Consider the following 17,411-nt stretch of genomic DNA (forward strand, 5'->3'; position numbering starts at 1 on the left):
CTCATCACTTCAAGTTTCAGGACGGTATTTTCGTGTTTTCAACCTTTAGATTCTTTACGTTTTAGATTCGCGATTGTCACATAATCTGCTTGAAGAAAATCCCAGCCAAACGAAGAGCTTATCTCCAAGTGATATCTGATTGGGAATTGATAAGGGTACCTGACGTCCAAGAAATACTAATACCTTGGCCGCCCGGGTCCTAGCCAGTGAGAGTCTAACACTGAACTCTCGGCTGCTGGGCACGTCTCGCCAAAGGAAGTGAGGATCCGCAAGCGAGCAACAAGCATTTTTGAGAACCACAATGGCTCCAGAGGTTCGCCAGATGATCCAAGGGTCATGATCAAATTGCTCTATTCTTTTTACGGAGAAAAAGTCCAAAGACTCCCCGGGGATATGGCCTAGGATCATCACCCACGCCGCCCCCGTGGGGCACCTGCACTTCCATGGATCCTTAAGGCGACGTCAGCGGGTCGGTCACTTCTGGGCAGTTCCCCACGATGTCGTTTGTCACTGGCCTTATCTCTTGGGTGAATCAATTACTCCGATAGATTGGAATAGTATGTCTTGGCTGAGGATGTTTATCTCTTTGCCCAGCATTAGCATTGGGGCGGCTGCATTGAGTTTCAGTGGCGGCTGATATCAGCGACTTTGGCCCGTCGGCGGTGCAGGATCAGTCTGAGACGGCTGTATATAGACGGACGGATGTCCTCGGATGCAGGCAAAGGATTTCGACCGCGTAAATGCAAAGCAGTAAGACATTTCTTGCTCTCGGTTGATACTAACGTCACGAATTCGACACGTCGCTGTTTCTTGCCGCCTTCGCTAGTGAGCGTCCATGAGAGAGCATGGACTCGACTCCGGTTCTCCATCAAGGCTGGGGGTACGTCACATACTACAGTCTTTCTCGTCCGTCACACGAACCAGCTCTGACTGACATATGGCAGCTATGGCCTCATGATCGGCCTCGGATTTCTTTTCGCGTAAGTCTGCCTGTTGATATTGTTGTCGGTCACCAACTAACCATCGCCTCAGAGTGCTCATGATTGTCATCACGTGGGCATTGAAGAGATACAATTATGAATTACAAACTTCCGAGATGTTTACAACTGCGGGCCGATCGCTCAAGTCCGGCTTGGTACGTGGCTAGCAGTCAGGCGACAGTATGACTAGCTAACGTTCAATAGGTCGCGTCTTCCGTACTGTCAACCTGGACTTGGGCGGCAACCCTGCTGCAAAGCACCGCGGTCGCATACAAGTAGTGCGTCCTTGACCTCTTCCTTCGACATGAATCTTCACAGCTCATGAAAACGCAGTGGTGTTTCTGGTCCGGTCTGGTATGCCTCCGGAGCCACGGTCCAAATCATTCTATTTGCGACGCTCGCAATTGAACTGAAGAGACGAGCGCCAAACGCCCACACATGTAGGATGCCGGAAGCTAAATGACGGTGCACTGTTTGCTGATCAGTTTCAACAGTCCTAGAGGTAGTAAAGGCAAGATATGGTCCGGCCACGCACTGCGTCTACATCGTATTTTGCTGCTTCTGTAACATTCTTGGTAAGCCTTGTGACAAGTATCATGGCGGGACTGAGCTAAGTCTAGACCCTAGTGACGGCAATGCTTCTCACCGGAGGATCCGCTGTGATCCAGAACCTTACTGGCGCTCCAGTAGCTGCCTCAGTCTTTCTGTTCCCCATTGGTGAGCGGGCTCGATTTGAAACGCAGCATACGGTGTGATTGATGCTCATACACGAACAGGCGTCGTGGTGTATACCCTTTTCGGCGGTATAAAAGCGACGTTCATCACGGACTACATCAACGGACTCGTCATTCTTATTATCATTTTCGTGTTCGCTTTCGCAGTGTACTCGACGAATGACATTTTAGGCTCGCCGGGACGTGTGTGGGAAATCCTGACCGATCTGGCTGCCGAGCGGCCCTTGTCTGGCAATGCTGGCGGTAGTTATCTGACTATGAGATCACAGGGTGGAGGTATGCAAAACATTCACGCTGACACCAGTAGATGACTTACAAGCTTTTAGTCGAGTTTTTCATCATCAACCTGTGCGGAAACTTTGGCACTGTGTTCCTCGATAACGGGTACTACAACAAGGCAATTGCAGCATCTCCGGTTGATGCACTGCCAGGATACGTCATGGGGTAAGGCCACCGCAATATGGGCCGACAGTTGTAGGCTAATTCGTTGTGACAGTGGAGTAAGTTGGTTCGCCGTTCCTTGGTTGACGGCGACAACCATGGGTCTTGCTGGACTGGCCCTGGAAAGATACGACATCTGGCCCTCATTCCCAAACCGGATGCCCGCAGCCGATGTCGATGCGGGCTTGGTTCTCCCAACAGTTGCCGTTGCTCTGCTTGGAAAGGGCGGCGCTGTTGCAACCCTCATTCTCGCGGTAAGTATGATCCATCTCTTAAAGAACACGGCCTGACAGGACCAAGTTTATGGCCATCATGTCGACTTACAGCTCTGAACTCATCGCAATCTCGTCAATTTGCACTTACGACATTTACAAGACGTACATCAACCCCGCGGCAACTGGCAAGCAACTCATGCGCATCAACTATATCGGTATGGCCGCATTTGCCCTTGTCATGGCTGGTCTGGCGACCGGGTTCAACTACATTGGGATCTCTATGGGCTATCTGTACCTCATGATGGGTGTCATCATCTCCTCGGCTGTTCTCCCCGCAACTTTGACGCTTCTTTGGTCAGGCCAGTCCTGGGCTGCGGCAACCTTCAGCCCTATCATCGGCTTCGTCTTGTCCATGACGGCATGGCTAGTCACGACAAAGATCAAGTATGGCGAGCTGAGCGTTGAGACGACTGGAGCCAACACTCCGATGCTGGCTGGAAATCTCACTTCGCTACTCTCTCCTGTTGTCTTCATTCCACTTCTCACCTTCATCCCCCCCTTCAAGCATCAGAAGTACGACTGGCAAAGCATGCTCAATATCCGCAAAGGAGACGATCATGAGATTGTTGATGCTGCAAATGTCGACTTGGAGAACATGATTGAAAGGCCCCATGCTGTCGACAGCGACGTAGACGAGCGGGTAAAATTGGACCGTGCCGCCAAGATTGCCCGCTGGCTCACCGTCGGTGTGACCCTTGTCTTACTGATACTTTGGCCGATGCCGCTGTATGGCAGTGGCTATGTTTTCAGCAAACAAGTATGTGATCATCTCTTACTTCTCATCATATATCGAACTAACGGCTGCAAAGTTCTTCACCGGATGGGTCGTGGTCGGCATCACCTGGCTTTTCGCTTCAGTCATCATGGTTGTCTTCTTACCCATATTTGAATCTCGGAGTACAGTCATACGTACCACGCGAATGATGTTCAAAGATCTACTCGGTATGCGCGGCGGGAAGGTGGTTAGCGAAGGTCACTCTCCTGGATCAAGAACGCCACCGGAGCCTGCAAGTATGGCAAAGATGGAGCTCAAATCGTGACAAACAGGGGCATAACATAACACAAGACGCATACCAAAGAGGCTTTGCATTTCTGCAGACGTATCATGGAAAACACATGTATCCTGTACAATGTCTTTTCGGTTACATACATGAGTTCCAAGCTCCCGCAATTACGCCATACTCGTAACGCAATGCTTGTCGAACAAATGCCTGCCCTTCTGCGAGTACAGATGTCTACTGCCACGCAGAAGACCGAATGTAAGTGTGCCTGGATGCTCCGTGACTGAAATTTGAGCCCACCCTGTCCACGGTGTCATTTATTGCGCAATGTAGCGCAATTTCCTCAAGTTCTGGGAATGACGGCCCTCCTTGATTGCTGATAAGCCAATCCACAGAATTTTCGTGCCCCCGAGAGACCCAATAGAAAAACGTTCTCTTGAGGGTACGAGGAAGCGTAAAGAAGAAGTGATTGGGCTGCGGGTTGTACCAGCTGGGATCATTGCCATTGCCCGTCTCATCCTCCACAAGACCGTGGGCAATGTTTGAGTTGTCTATAGACCCAAGGTCAATCCACAAGCTCTCGAGGTTGTCGAATGATTCAAGCGTTGAGATCTCTCCCAAACCCCAAATTCGACTAGACACGTGTATGCATAGAGTACGGAGAGACTTCGCATGTCTGCGCTGTAGGGCTTGAACGACAATACTAGGAGCTATGGCGAAGACGGAATAGTGAGACATTATGTATCTGAAGACCGATACAAGAGTGCAATGGTCGAGCATCCTCGCAAGTTCCTGCTCGTTAACCGGGGATCCGTTCAGTGTGATGTTCGTCAAGTTTTGAAACTTGGGTCCGGAGAAATGGGAGGGTGAAAGCGTCATGTTTAGAGGGAGGCCCTCTGCTTCGACGTAGAGGTTTCTGACGGGGCTCAAATCTACAACCAGGTCAAAATCATGGCAAAACCATAAGCCTCCCCCAAGATGGAGTAGAGGCCAGTTACTGCAGTTTTCGAGTCTCACGGTCACAGACCGGAGATTGGGGAGGATCAGGCCCTTGAAAAGGGACGTAGAAGGCGGCTCCGTTCCTCTAAAGACTCTGCTTATGATCTTGATGCCAATGTCTTCGATGCTGGGCATCTTGGCCAGAATGACTCTTGCTAGGAGACTAGTCCACTCGCAATGAAGACTGTCACTCGGGACCGGGGCTGTTGAGAATGATAACGCCGCTGGATACTGTACATTGCACGCTGTGGCCATCTCCAACACGAAGTCTAGGTGCCATTGCTGAGGCGGTGGCAATGAACCTTCCTTGGGGTAGACCTCGAAGGCAAGACCCATGTAGAGCATTCGTACCGCAGGACCCATTGCAGGGTTCTTCTTCAGACTCCATAGAAGTGAGACGACGCGCCAAATTGAATCGCCTTTGACAATGATTGTTCGGTAGAGACAGCCGCTGTCAGCGATGCAGCGCCTCAATCGTCTGTTGGTGACTGAGAGACGTTCTACCGTACGCCAATCGTGCTGTAACGTGTCGTAAACCGTGCCAAAGTCGTACGTCGCTCTGCTTGCGAACACCTCATGCATTGGCCGAATCGGACGAAGAAAGGAGCAAATCATAAAAATGAGCTCAGGAGGAAGCTCGTCAAGTGCAGGTGTCCCCAGCCCCGTGCGCAGAGACAGGGAACTGATGGCTTGGGCACAGTCGACATCATCTGGCTGTGTCCTCCCAGACACCATCTGTTCTTCCGACATTGTCCGGAGGACGTTGGTTGTAAATCAGAGGATGAAAAAGTGGGTTGCCACAGCTGTTTATCAGAGATGGAAGGATTACAGACGAACTCTCAGTTGACTCTTGGCTTGAGCTCTTGGGCCAGTTAAGTAGGGCAAGGCTGGCGCGACCGATGCTTGGAGAAGAAGCTAGACCCATGGGTCATTCTCGGTGATACGTTCAAAGGGAGAAAGATGGATAGTCTTCATGCACTCTTCGCGGAAAGCCATAACAAAAAGCCTCTTCAGCCTGGTGACTCGATCTTCGGACCACCTTTTCAAGGCTTTGACTAAGCGACACCAAGACTTTTCTTTTCGGGTTCTATCATCTGGAAATCGTAAGAAGTGCAAGAAGATGATCATAACTATCCCTTTCGCATTCATCTGGACTTTATCACCTTTGCTAGAATCCTTGCCTGATGTGGAAATCAAAAAAACAACTCCCTGTGCCCTGGTCGATCCATTCCATTGGGTCAACGTGCAAGTACTTATTAGTCAAAATTCGAAGCTGCATTTATGCCTTTGATGACCAGATATTTCCCTCTAGAAGCGGTCGCATGTCAAAACTTTCCAGCTCTGTGATCCAAGTATCTCAGAATGTGCTCAACCTCAACATCGGCAGCCTTAAGAATATGAGTGGGGCCAAATCGCGGGCTCCATCCGATTTGGCCGCCATGTTTAGCCGTCAACGTGCACCTGAGATTAAATCAGCATGGCAAGCAAAGCAAATATTACGAGGAACGTAAAAATTGAGCCATACGAACTTACTTTCCTCCCACTCTCATTGCAACGAGAGAGGGATCTGTGTTGAGTCCCTGTGCCATTTTCACCAAAGCGATGTCGTCAACAGGAGCGACAGTCTCGTCCTGAATGATACCCCTGATTTTCAACGCCAGCGCCATCGCGGCATATATGTCATCCCATGCGATACTGCCGGAAGCTGCTAGATAATAGCCATTCCTGCCGTGCCCGATGTTTTTACCTTCGAGGATGGACCGCAGGATTTGCAAATAGAGTGCTGTGTTGTCGCTGATATGGCACACCGGCCAGGTCTAGGGAACTTGTCAAACCCTCTTCCCGTAACACAAGAGATGATTTGGACTTACAGGCTGATCAGGCGTAACTGAGTGAACCCGACCAGAAGCTATGGCTGCTTTGACGATGTCCGTGGTCTGGATAGATATGGTGTTCCCAAAACCTGCGCCCTTTCCGTCTACGCAAAACGTCAGCGGTTTAGAGTGGACCTGATAGGTTCGCAAATACGTTTGGCTCCTTCAGAAGATAGACATGACTGATATCGTAGCGGAGTGGGGTTGTGAGGGGTCAAGGGCATGACAGTTATTGCGGGGAGAATGCGGACATGAGTGATACCTCAAGATATCCCTTTCCAACATCCAAGGGCTGATGAATTTCATGCAAGACTTACACACAATACACGGGGCAAAGATGTAGGATCGTACCCCATGGTCTTCAGCTTCTTCTATGATCGCGTTATTGGTGTCAACACACTTTGCATACCTTAGCCAGACGAATGTGTTCCAAGTTGGCTGTTGAGAAACCCGCCTTCTGAAGAATATTGGCTGACGCTTTTTGTCCTTTCTGAATGTCATAGAGGTTGGGGTCGGTGTCCAAAAGCTCTCTGTCTGTCGGAGCGCCAGCATCACTGGAGAAGATCTTTGCGCCAGATGTCTTGCGAGGAATTTGTTAGCTTGGGGTGAAACAAGCATCGTCGATTAACATCGGATTTACTGACGTGAAGAAAGTGCACATCTTGCCCAGTGGTCTGCCTCAAATCGCCCAAGGCCTTGATCAGGTTCTCTTGAGCAGTCGATTCGAAAACGTCGATCAGGTAGAACACCACAGATATCTTGTTCTGCAAAACCACATCTCTGACTGCCTTGGCATCCTTCAAGGACACGCTCAAGGGCTCAGCGCCATATTGCTGGACTGCTTCCTTCTGGGCGTCTGATCGAACCAATGCGTAGATCTTGTCATAGCCGCTCAAGCCGTAACTTTTCAACCCAGCAAACAGGCTACCTCCGAGGTAGCCAGAGGCCCCGGTCAGGAGAACGTTGTGGGGCTGGCCACTTTGCATGGTTGCTGTTGAGTAAGAACATGGAATATCTTGTCGGATGGATGGTAAGCTTCAAGGAAGTCGGTTTCGGTATTGCCATTTATGACCGGACGGACCTTTCCATGTCATTGCAAGGGATTTATTTTCCGCGTTCTTGCGAATTTGTCAGACCCAAGGAATTGGCCGAGCAACTCTTCCTCTCACCTTCGTCATCCGATGTTAATCCAGGCGGGCACTAGCGCGAGTTTCTGCGAGGTGTCAGCCACCTGCATAATATGTGGGACCGCAAGCACAAGATGCAGCACGAAAACTATACCACCGAAATACACATGGAAATTCAAAGCTGGAATTCTTGTAGATTTCTGAATGAATCTCGGCATCGCCAGGTAGACGTTGATCGCGCTATTCCAGTCGGCTCGGCCCCTCCTCGATCGCCTAGCTGGGTACGACGCCCAGCGGCTACAGGCTCAGGGGCAGTCTACTCTTCCGTTCATCAGACGACGTTTTCTTGCAAGAATATTCTCCCTCATGCCTACCCAGCATGTGGTTTAGTCCTCAGAGGCGTGCAAGTCAAGCCCTGCGTGAGAAGGTTGGGCTGAACGATCAAGAAAGACAGAGGCTTTGGTTGGTAATTGGTTCCGATGTACGCCATGAGATTTTATTGAGGGATGCGTGTTCGCTCTATGTACAGGTCTGTGTATGCCAGGCCGTAATCTACAGATGCCTCCCTATGGTCATGGTATACAGGAATATCTTTACTGGGACCTCAAGGAAAGTGGATGAAAACCTTGCTTTCGTCGTGCGCGTTAAACCGGGCGTAGTATGCTGGAACATCCTCGATTGAAATACTTGCTGAAGCCACGAAATGAGGGCTCGCTTTGCCGCTACTGATAAGCTCAACAAGCATCGGAGCATACACCTTTGGATCGACAGGGCCGGCTTGGAACTTCAAGCGTTTTCCAAAGAAGTCTGAAAGGGGAAACGAAGCGATGGGCGAGAATGTGGATCCGAGAGGGGAGCCGGGCGAGTCGGGTTGGGCCATGTACACCCCAACCTGACCAATTCCGCCACCGACATGGGTAAGGTTGACCATCTGGTTCAAAATGATGTTCGGCTCGTGCTCCAGTGTCGAGTTCAGGACTTCGATACCCACGCAGTCGACGGATCGCGTAACGCCGTTCGGCTCGGAGGCCAGGATTTGAGCGACGGGATCGCTGGCTGCAAAGTTGATGGGGATGGCCCCAATTGAGGCTGCGCGGTCAAGTCGGGCTTGGACATGATCAACCACATACACATTCGAGGCGCCGCGAAGTACAGCGGAATAGGCCGCCAAAAGCCCGACCGGACCGGCCCCAAAGACTGCCACGGTGTCTCCCGTCTTGAAGCCAGAGAAGTCAAGGCTAGCCCAGCCAGTAGCGAAGATATCAGAAATAGTGAGATAGTCTTGCTCGATGGTGATGTTGGTCGTCTCGTGAGTGAGGGGAATTGGGATGAGATTGGAGTCGGCGAACCTGACTCTGGCATATTCAGCTTTCGCGAGGTCAGCGACACATGATTCTGGGCGCGATGGTCTTGTCAATTGGGTTATGACGAAGTAAGGGACTTACATTGAAGACCATCGGTCACAACCGCTCCGTTTCCGTAAAAGTCCAAAGCCGTCGGCTCCATCCCCAGCCGGCCATGGTTTACAGTGTCGGGAATGATGACGTAGTCACCCACCTCCAACGCAGACACAGCGCTTCCAAGCTCTGAGATGTATCCGATGGCCTCATGTCCCATATTCCAAGGAGGAACTCCACCTTGATAGCCTCGATAAACATGAAGGTCAGAACCACAAAGTGCGGACGTGGTGATTCGGACCACGGCGTCGGTCTGGTTCAGGATAGTGGGCATGTACTCTAACGGAGATTACAGATCGAGGAAGATTCTTTGATGGGCTGCATCTCCAGGCATTGGATCGTAACCTCCTTGCATTTGGTCAACTTTGTTGCATGTACCTCAAAGCTTGATATTATTCACTTAGTTTGCGGGTGGTAATGGTTTGCAGATTTTTAAGCTACCGATGTATATTGTGTGCATGAAGCTCCTGATTAGGACGTCTTGGGGGTAATCGCTTGAGGAGCTTCGACCCAGTCGAAGTTGCCCATGAGCTTGGTCAGCCATACGTCTCCAGGGTGATACGCGCCCCGAGAAGGTCCGCCGAAAAGTGAGGTACCACTCAGGAAGGTGTGAGGGAATCCGGGATCAAAGTCATGAGACCTCTCAATTGTCTGGATGTCCTCCTCGGTAAGACTGGTCCCAAGCCCCCTGATGTTGCCCTCGATATGACTCAACTTCCGGCCACCAACAATGGGAAACACGAAAGGAGCCTTGTGCATCACATACGCCAGAGCGACGTCTGTCAGAGATGCACCGTTCGCGTTGGCAACCCTTTCCAGTGCTTTTGATACCTTCTTGTCATGCTCCGATGCCGTGTTTTGCCGTCCAGAGTTGTGCTTCTCGCGCTCCTTGAAGCCTTCCTCGGTTTGAAAGCGACTAGCATTGAGAACTCCCCAGGGACAAATACCCATGCCCTCACTCATGCACATTGGGATAATTTCTCGCTCAAAATCTCGCATGGCAGCATTCCAATTGCCTTGATAAACGACAAATTGGCGAAGGCCCGACAGCCTCGCATATTGGTTCGCTTTGGCTACCACCCAGGCAGGGGTATCCGAGATGCCCAGGTAATGCACCTTGCCAGACACGACCAGATCGTTAAGTGAGTGCATCACCTCTGGAATAGACGCAGCATAGTCCCACCAGTGGAGGTACAAAATGTCGATGTAAGAGGTCTGCAGCGCTTTCAGAGACTTTTCGACAGAGCGCTTGAGTGACTTGATGCTGTTGCCGCCGTAGTTGGACTGAAGCCGCTGCTTGTCGTGCGTCATGTAGGCGCTGCTGTACTTCGTTGCTAGCACAATGTCGTCGCGATTGCCACGAGACGCAAGCCATTCGCCTACCCATTCCTCGGACTGGCCAAGCTGGTAGTTGTTCGCGGTGTCGATGAAGTTGCCGCCTTGACTGTAGTAGTGATCCATAATGGCGAAAGCCGTTTCCTTGGTGCATTCTCCCATTCTTTCCTTGAAATTGTCTCCGAAGTTCATTGCCCCAAGGACAATCGGGGAGACGCGAATAGCTGCGGTGGGCGACAACTGGCGATGACGAGCCAAAGGTGAATCAAGTGCGAATTGGAGTTGAGGAGCCATTTTTGCTATCTTTCGCCAGTCTCATGCGGGAAGATTAAACGCAAGGTAGACTAATACTATTCCAGTGAACGAGAACTTCTGATGAGATGTATTATATGATGCCTTACCTTCTCCTTGTGGATGTACGTGGTATTTATATTTCACGCCTCGGGAGGTAGATCACAGGGTTTCACGTATCACGATCTTCCTGCCATGCCATGTTTCCAAGACCCATCCACCTTTCGTTATCACAAAGTGTCTACTGGAGTTGCTGCCGGACGATAGAGACGGTAAGGGCGATAAATCCGCGTCCATGACAGCTATTGTCACGAAACCCTAGCAGAAAGCCGGCATCCTGCCAGAAGGTTTCGCATTGGCATTCTGTACGCAAAATACAGGTACTCACCGCCAAATCCAGACACGAAGAAATTCTGAACATAACACGCTATCACGGCTAACTCTCAAATCATCCCGTTGTCAGATACCGTGACTGGGTCACTAGGCTTATCTGCCCCTTTGATCATGCAACATGCCACACGGATAGAGTCATGATACAAAAGAAAAGTGTCAGCGGGCAAGTTGGTATGGTCTCGACTAACTCCGCGCTCGATAAGAATACAAACATTGGATAGATGACGGAGGGGAAATATTCGTTGTCCACACTGGACTGATTTGTATCCATGCCGTCGACGAAAGACTGCCCACTTGAATTGTGCACTACTGCAACCTGCTGACGCGGTACGTACCACTTCCCATGCAACCCAACTTGATGGATACGAGCTTGTCAACATTGAACACACCTTCGGACGGGGGTTTGGCTCTTTTTTTTCCCATTGTTTATGACGTCGTAGGAACTCTCATACCTTCATAAGAAGCTCTGTTATCATGTGACATCCGCAGCAGACCCCAAACTCCGTAAATGAGTTTTGATTTTGGCTAGAAGCCGGCCGCGCCCAATCTCTTCCTCGACGTATCTCAGTTGTCTCGAAATCAAGTGCCATCTATGAAGATACTAGAGAATTGAGAGTTGTTCTTATTAACTCTCATAAATCTTCATCCTGGTCTCACCCTTTCCAACCTTATGCGTTGACCTTTTCGAATGTGTACAATACAATCCTTGAATGTTTGTTAGCGTAGTACTTCGTTATAAGACTATCTCTCTTTAGTACCTACGTCAGCCTATAGGAAATATTCTGTTGTCTAAGAAATCACGAGGCGATTCAGGTAGAGGGTGTAACAAACTTTCAAGGATCGTATTGTACTGATGGACGATGCCATCAACGATCGAGTTTTCCGTTTTTGACACATCGATTCACATCGCCTTATTCGCCGCAAAAGTTGAGATTCTTATGGGCATCTAAATCATCTGCTGATGCCGTAGAAAGTGGCTCAAGGCCAAGTAGCTGAGCGGCATGAAGGCTCCGATTTGAGAACCTTGGCACTATTCAGCTGGGCTGGCCATCTCAAAGGTTGCTTGCGTGGGACTTCGACGAGCGGATTGCCAGCAACATCAACACTGGTATTTGCACTCGAAGAGCTGCTTGTACACCTACATGGAAGAAATTGAGTCATCTGCTTCCCTTGCAAATATTCTGAGAACATGGATCGGAGAACCTCTCCCTTTGCATGCACGTGGCATGGCAAGTCATTCTCAGTTTAATTGACGAATGTGGCTTGTCTTGCCATGGCCTTAAAAGCAGGTAAGCTTCTCCACGTTCAGAGGCAGATGGCTTGCGCAGGGATAGACATCCGTGAGTTGTACGACAATTGTCTTAATATCTAAGACGTCGCACATCCCTTCCTTTACCTTGGCAAACTCCCTTCTTAGGGATGCCCGACTGCATACCGAACGCTCAGCCGCTACGCCACATGCGAGAAGTCTAGACTTAGTCTACTTATTCAACAGATTGACCGTCCGGATTATCGTTGGGGTCACTTCACTGTATTCACGATCTTAAAATATTTCTCGGCATCAACTATTTAAGATTGATGTTCCCATCTTGTCAGACGTTGCTCAACTTGCAAGTCCCAGAGTCTCATTCAGCCTTCGATCAGCCTTTATCATTTACTAGCTCATCATGAAGTCGCCCGCATCATTAAGCATCTTCTTGTTTCTTTCCCGCGTTGCGTCTGCAGCAATATGCAACAATAACTGCGGCCGCCAAGTTGCGGGCACGGGTAGGAACGATCCATCTCTTGCTTCGAGATCATCTCTTTGTGCGGCCTTCGTGAGCACCTATGCCACGGTGCCTGCTATGTAAGCTTCCTAGAATGTCCAAAACAACTTCCCCAAGGTGGCTCATATGCTGACCTGAGACACAGACCTCAGCCGACTGTTACTCTGTCGGTTCCATCCCCGGTGCAAAAGAGAAACGTCCACGGCCCGCGTCAAGAGACCCCTGCGCCTACGGTCCTTGGCACAAAGCCTGCGTACGCCAGTTCTTGCCCTGATGTAGCTGCCTATTGGTCGGCATGTCAATGCTTTGACGGTATCAAGCCGACCACCATCCCTGTGACGGGGCCGACAGGTGTCGCTTCTTCAACCGCTTCGGCTTCTTGCACGCCAGGCGCTGAGTTCGCTCTCCATGTAATTGAAGAGAGATCAACATTGTGTAGGAACACTCTTCAAAACGCAGATGTCAGGGCGAATACGTATAATCTTAAGAATCTCGTGCAAGGTCGTGTTCCGGTCGGTATTGGACACTCAGAAGTTCCAAGATACAGCCAAAATGACGAGAACCAACCAATCAACTATAGAGGGGTTCAAGGCCCCGCAGGATCAACGATCAAGTGCAACATTCTCGTCCATCGCGGCTACCTCAAGGCATCTCTCAGCGGATCTTACGAGTTCATTGTTGGTGAGGCTGACGACGTGGTGATGGTCTGGCTCGGGGATAAGGCCAAGTCAGGCTTCAACGCGAACAATGCCGATATCACGGTTCAGAAGGGCTTTCGTTCATATCCCTACAGCGACTTCATCTACTTTGAAACCGTGGAGGAGTACATCCCCTTCCGTGTCTTCTGGTCCAATGGCAGGGGTGGCGGAGCTTTCAGCTCTGGGGTCTACCCAGATTACACTCTAGGGCTGGACCTCCCCGAAGGTACTGTGATCGAGGACCCCAAGCTGTATGCAAGCTGCTCTGGGGATGCAAGCCCTGCCCCGGCTTGGCCTGCTTGGCAAGATGAGGTCTGGGGCTAGCGAGGTTTATCGAGAAAGAATCCTGTCACATGTCGCTTGGAGAGCTGGATACCTATTCGATGCTAATAGAGGATAGATTCGGTGTGAAAGAAGCCCATCAAACCCGGCACCCATGTCTCATCAAAGTCTCGGATCCTGCGCTGTGCGCGGAAATCCCCAGCTATTTAGACGAAATAATACCTCCAGTTTCTCTGACATTATGAAATTGCTGCCATCTGTTTTGCGCTTGTTTATGTTCTTCATGTTGCAATATCTTCATCCTATCCTCACAATACAGCCTGAATTCGTTAACCAATTGACACATCCTGCTAATTCGTTCCAGGAATTCAGCGTGAGAAATTGGCCCTGTGTCCTGTTACTTGCAGGAAATTTTGAAAAAGATTCAAAGTCCATCAAACGCCCAAAGTGCAATACCAGACGTTCCTCCTATTCTGCCGAACACCATCCTCTGCGGCTCGGAGAACGCGGAGACGACATTACCCTTGGCTAATCTGTCGCTTCTGGCATTGGAGGTCGCGACTTATGTGACGCAAATAATGTAGATCGCCATAGGTACAGAGACGGTGGAGAGTCACTGGAAGGAATCACAAAATAGGAGTTCGGTGAACCATCCTGCCGTGAGCGACCTGTGAGATCCTATGGGGATGTGGGATAGCACGGATGCTCAGCAAAAGTATCTCTAATCCGGAAAAAGCCTTCAGAGAGGTAATCGCTTCCGGGCGACGGTCATGGAAGCTGAAGTCGATGCAGAGAGTGCGCAGCGTAGCGGCATGCCTCTGCTGCAAGCAGTCCACCAGTTGACTTGGGGACATTGTATTATCAACAGGATGGCATAGGCGTTGTCCTTTGAACGCGAAACTGGCCAGTGGACCGCAAGCCTGGACGATAGTGCTCATGACGACCGAGGACGCTGGAAAGTCCATCAAGATCAATGAGGTAACGCTAGGTAGGTTCATTTGGTAATCGCGAAATATAGAGCCCCGGGGAATCTCGATGTAGAGTGTGCGGGCAGGCCCCAGTGTCATCGTTGATTGTATGGTAGGCGGGAAAGTTGTGTTAGAATTGAATCGAATCGATAACGTTTGCAGGCGGGACAGTTTGTTTTTCATTTCATGATCAACTAGGTGGGCGAAGGGTTTTGAGGGCATGTGGTAGCCGAAGTCTGAGACGTTCGCTGCAAATTTTAGGAGAGGTTTCTGTCAATTCTGTGCAGAGATTCGTAGCTCTCGAAGCATTTTCAGTGTTTGGGTGCCAGCATTGGGGACGCCATCTGACTGACGAAGTTCAAATCGTCGGGCTGAATTGGGGGATTGTTGTCGCACCGGGCTCTCGTGGAGTTGACGTGTATTCGCTGGACCGACCGCCCAAGTTCAGGCTTGGTGATTATCTGTCCCAGAACACAGATGAATTGAGGAAAAGACCAGTCGACAGAGACAGTGGTGTAGAGAATGTCATGTACAACAATGGCATTCAAGTGGCGACAGGCCGCAGTTAGATGGACACAGGTCTTGGGATCGAGGGTCGAGTACTTGGCATGGTGCGTTTTCGGGATCGAGATAGGCGTAAAGACGGTTTGTGAAAATATCGGGGCATATGAAAGAACGGATGAGATGTAAGAGCTGGGGAGGTAGATCTGTGATATGAGCCGTCTCTTGCGGAAAGAAACTCAGTTTCCGTTTTCTTTTCACGGCAAGCGACATCAAATCCGTCAGCCTACATCAATCGAAAGTGACGACTCAGGTATGAAAAGCAAGGGAGTTGAAAACGTTCATGTGGTGGTCGATTTGTAGGCCGTGGAAGCTTGCTGAGGAGGAAGAGGTCTGCTATGAGAGATAAAGGGGCTTGGCACCGCTTTAAATGAGCGTTTTGGTTGCAAAGCGTTGCTGTCTGTTAGAAGGATTCGCAGTCCGACTGTTTTCATGGGACTTTCTGGAAGTTTTCTTTCCTCGTCTTATTGAAATCTTTGTCCGCCATCCCTAATCAAATGACTCGATGCATTCTTCTCCACATGATTTAGTCTTTTTCTTTCTTCAGCCAAGCCCCGGCAGTTGCAATCATCAACGTTCACAGTCACAAAAGCTTCCACTTTCTTGATTTTCCACACCTGAATACCAAAAGTAATAATTGGAAAAGAGATGCGCTGTTGTTGTTGCTTCTGGTCTTTCACAGGGTTCTTAGCAAAGTCTCTTGCATAAACACCTAGCATTGCTGGCCATGGTATGCACGCTTGTCCGAGTCATGGCGACGGGACGCTTGAGCCGGGATGCCCGAATTGTGGGGGATGGAGAAAGGGACGCGATATTGTAGACGAGTCGACCAAGAGTCACGTCGTAACACTTGAAGCTGCTTATCTACCCGTCATCAGTTCTGAAGTCCTTCAAATCCAAAGTTCTCCAAACTTTGCCGCATCATTCGGCCGAGGCGAGCTTTCCCAGATATTCAGCCAAGCCTTGCATGACAGAGACAGAATTGCTGCAACTATTTAACAGCTGATCGAATGGTTTAACTCAGGAGCTATTAATGTTTTTTGTTGATACGTGCAACCTTTGTTTCTAGTCAAAAATATTTGCTGGTGCGATCATTGCGGTTGGCCGTGTTAAGGCTGACAGGGGAAAGGATCGACGCGATCGGGCGGGCCGGGGTACGACGGCAGCCCACTTAATCTCGGCTTCCCCGTTCCGCACACAACATACAGCTCTGCGATAAGTCCCCCGCGACGAAATCTTCGCCAATAGACGTCGAGCCAGAATGTAATTGAGCAGCACTGCAACTAATATCGAAGATAAACAATTCAAGGAATTGCCGCCGAAGTTTTCAAGACGGCCATGGAGAGGAAACTCCTGCCGACTCCGAACAATCGCAAATTTACCTGACAGCGTCCTGCGTATAAAAGGCATTGCGAACCTTCACTCAACTCAGTCGAACACTCTTCTGTTTATAAGACACGTTCCCTATCAAAACAAACTCGCATTCGTTTCTTCCTACAAGACTTTCTCAGCTACACAGCCGCAAATTTAATCACACTCCGCACAAAATGAAGTTCGCCACCGTCTTAGCCCTCATGTCCCTGGCCACTGCCGTGACCGCGAAGCACTACTGCTTCGGCGGCTGCGTCAAGTGCTACTGCGGCGACGTCAAGTACGATAGCCACAGATGCAAAATGTGCAGCTGCAACGAAAACGCATACAAGTCGACCGACCCCAACAACCAGCAAGGCAGCTGCGACCTTCCCGATGGCTTCCACCTTGGCTGTGGCTACAAAACCGGCGGAAAGTGTCTCTAGAGGGATACAAAGGGACAGTGAGATCGAAATATGGAGCAAAAACAAAATTTGGCGAGATATATAATGATAGAGGAACTTGCGACAGATCAGACCAATTTCCACCACAGTCGAACGGAGGCGTCCATCTAGGGACAAGAGTTATGACCAAAAAGGCACGCGGGCAAAGCGGACGATGAACAAACAATGAGGACATAGACACAATGACAACATTTTCATACCGTACAATACCAATTACAAGCCTCCTGAGCTCTTCTGTGGCCTTCGTCGACTCAAAAGTCTCGAAGGATAGCTGGTCAAAGGCCGATTCCTCAAGCAAACAGGTACGTGGATGTCAGAGCCACGTATCAAGCAGAGAGCAATATTTTTTGCTTACCAAAACTGTCAGACAATCTTGACTACTGATATTCCCATCTGATTGTGACCCCATCTAGAT

The 17,411-nt window shown here is 49.9% G+C and overlaps 6 protein-coding genes across 6 annotated transcripts; 3 read left to right on the forward strand and 3 right to left on the reverse strand.

The window, feature by feature from the left end:
• Positions 1-845: 845 nt before the first annotated feature.
• On the forward strand, positions 846-3,470 carry dur3-1-3 (putative urea active transporter 1; the record flags this gene model as incomplete). Its single annotated transcript, XM_036638076.1, has 12 exons — positions 846-880; positions 945-980; positions 1,033-1,135; positions 1,185-1,258; positions 1,314-1,420; positions 1,475-1,555; positions 1,608-1,697; positions 1,757-1,990; positions 2,041-2,158; positions 2,211-2,409; positions 2,456-3,187; positions 3,240-3,470. The coding sequence occupies 12 exons, from the start codon at positions 846-848 to the stop codon at positions 3,468-3,470; spliced, it is 2,040 nt and encodes a 679-aa protein (XP_036495263.1).
• A 2,285-nt stretch (positions 3,471-5,755) lies between these two features.
• Positions 5,756-7,290, reverse strand: CGCS363_v006228 (uncharacterized protein; the record flags this gene model as incomplete). The annotated part of the gene is made up of 6 exons (XM_036638077.1): positions 5,756-5,891; positions 5,964-6,247; positions 6,302-6,408; positions 6,633-6,675; positions 6,714-6,884; positions 6,949-7,290. 6 exons carry the CDS (start codon positions 7,288-7,290, stop codon positions 5,756-5,758), a joined length of 1,083 nt encoding a protein of 360 aa, XP_036495254.1.
• Positions 7,291-8,035: 745 nt separating this feature from the next.
• Positions 8,036-9,048, reverse strand: yycR-0 (putative zinc-type alcohol dehydrogenase-like protein YycR; the record flags this gene model as incomplete). The annotated part of the gene is made up of 2 exons (XM_036638078.1): positions 8,036-8,799; positions 8,877-9,048. The coding sequence occupies 2 exons, from the start codon at positions 9,046-9,048 to the stop codon at positions 8,036-8,038; spliced, it is 936 nt and encodes a 311-aa protein (XP_036495255.1).
• A 311-nt stretch (positions 9,049-9,359) lies between these two features.
• On the reverse strand, positions 9,360-10,517 carry norB-1 (Norsolorinic acid reductase B; the record flags this gene model as incomplete). The annotated part of the gene is made up of 1 exon (XM_036638079.1): positions 9,360-10,517. The coding sequence occupies one exon, from the start codon at positions 10,515-10,517 to the stop codon at positions 9,360-9,362; it is 1,158 nt and encodes a 385-aa protein (XP_036496104.1).
• A 2,057-nt stretch (positions 10,518-12,574) lies between these two features.
• On the forward strand, positions 12,575-13,695 carry CGCS363_v006231 (uncharacterized protein; the record flags this gene model as incomplete). Its single annotated transcript, XM_036638080.1, has 2 exons — positions 12,575-12,753; positions 12,819-13,695. The coding sequence occupies 2 exons, from the start codon at positions 12,575-12,577 to the stop codon at positions 13,693-13,695; spliced, it is 1,056 nt and encodes a 351-aa protein (XP_036496103.1).
• A 3,034-nt stretch (positions 13,696-16,729) lies between these two features.
• On the forward strand, positions 16,730-16,978 carry CGCS363_v006232 (uncharacterized protein; the record flags this gene model as incomplete). The annotated part of the gene is made up of 1 exon (XM_036638081.1): positions 16,730-16,978. One exon carries the CDS (start codon positions 16,730-16,732, stop codon positions 16,976-16,978), a length of 249 nt encoding a protein of 82 aa, XP_036496102.1.
• Between the last annotated feature and the right edge of the window lie 433 nt (positions 16,979-17,411).

Source organism: Colletotrichum siamense, assembly GCF_013390195.1.
Source record: "Colletotrichum siamense strain Cg363 chromosome Unknown KSG_Cg363_contig04, whole genome shotgun sequence".
In the NCBI taxonomy this organism is placed as follows: Eukaryota; Fungi; Ascomycota; class Sordariomycetes; order Glomerellales; family Glomerellaceae; genus Colletotrichum; species Colletotrichum siamense.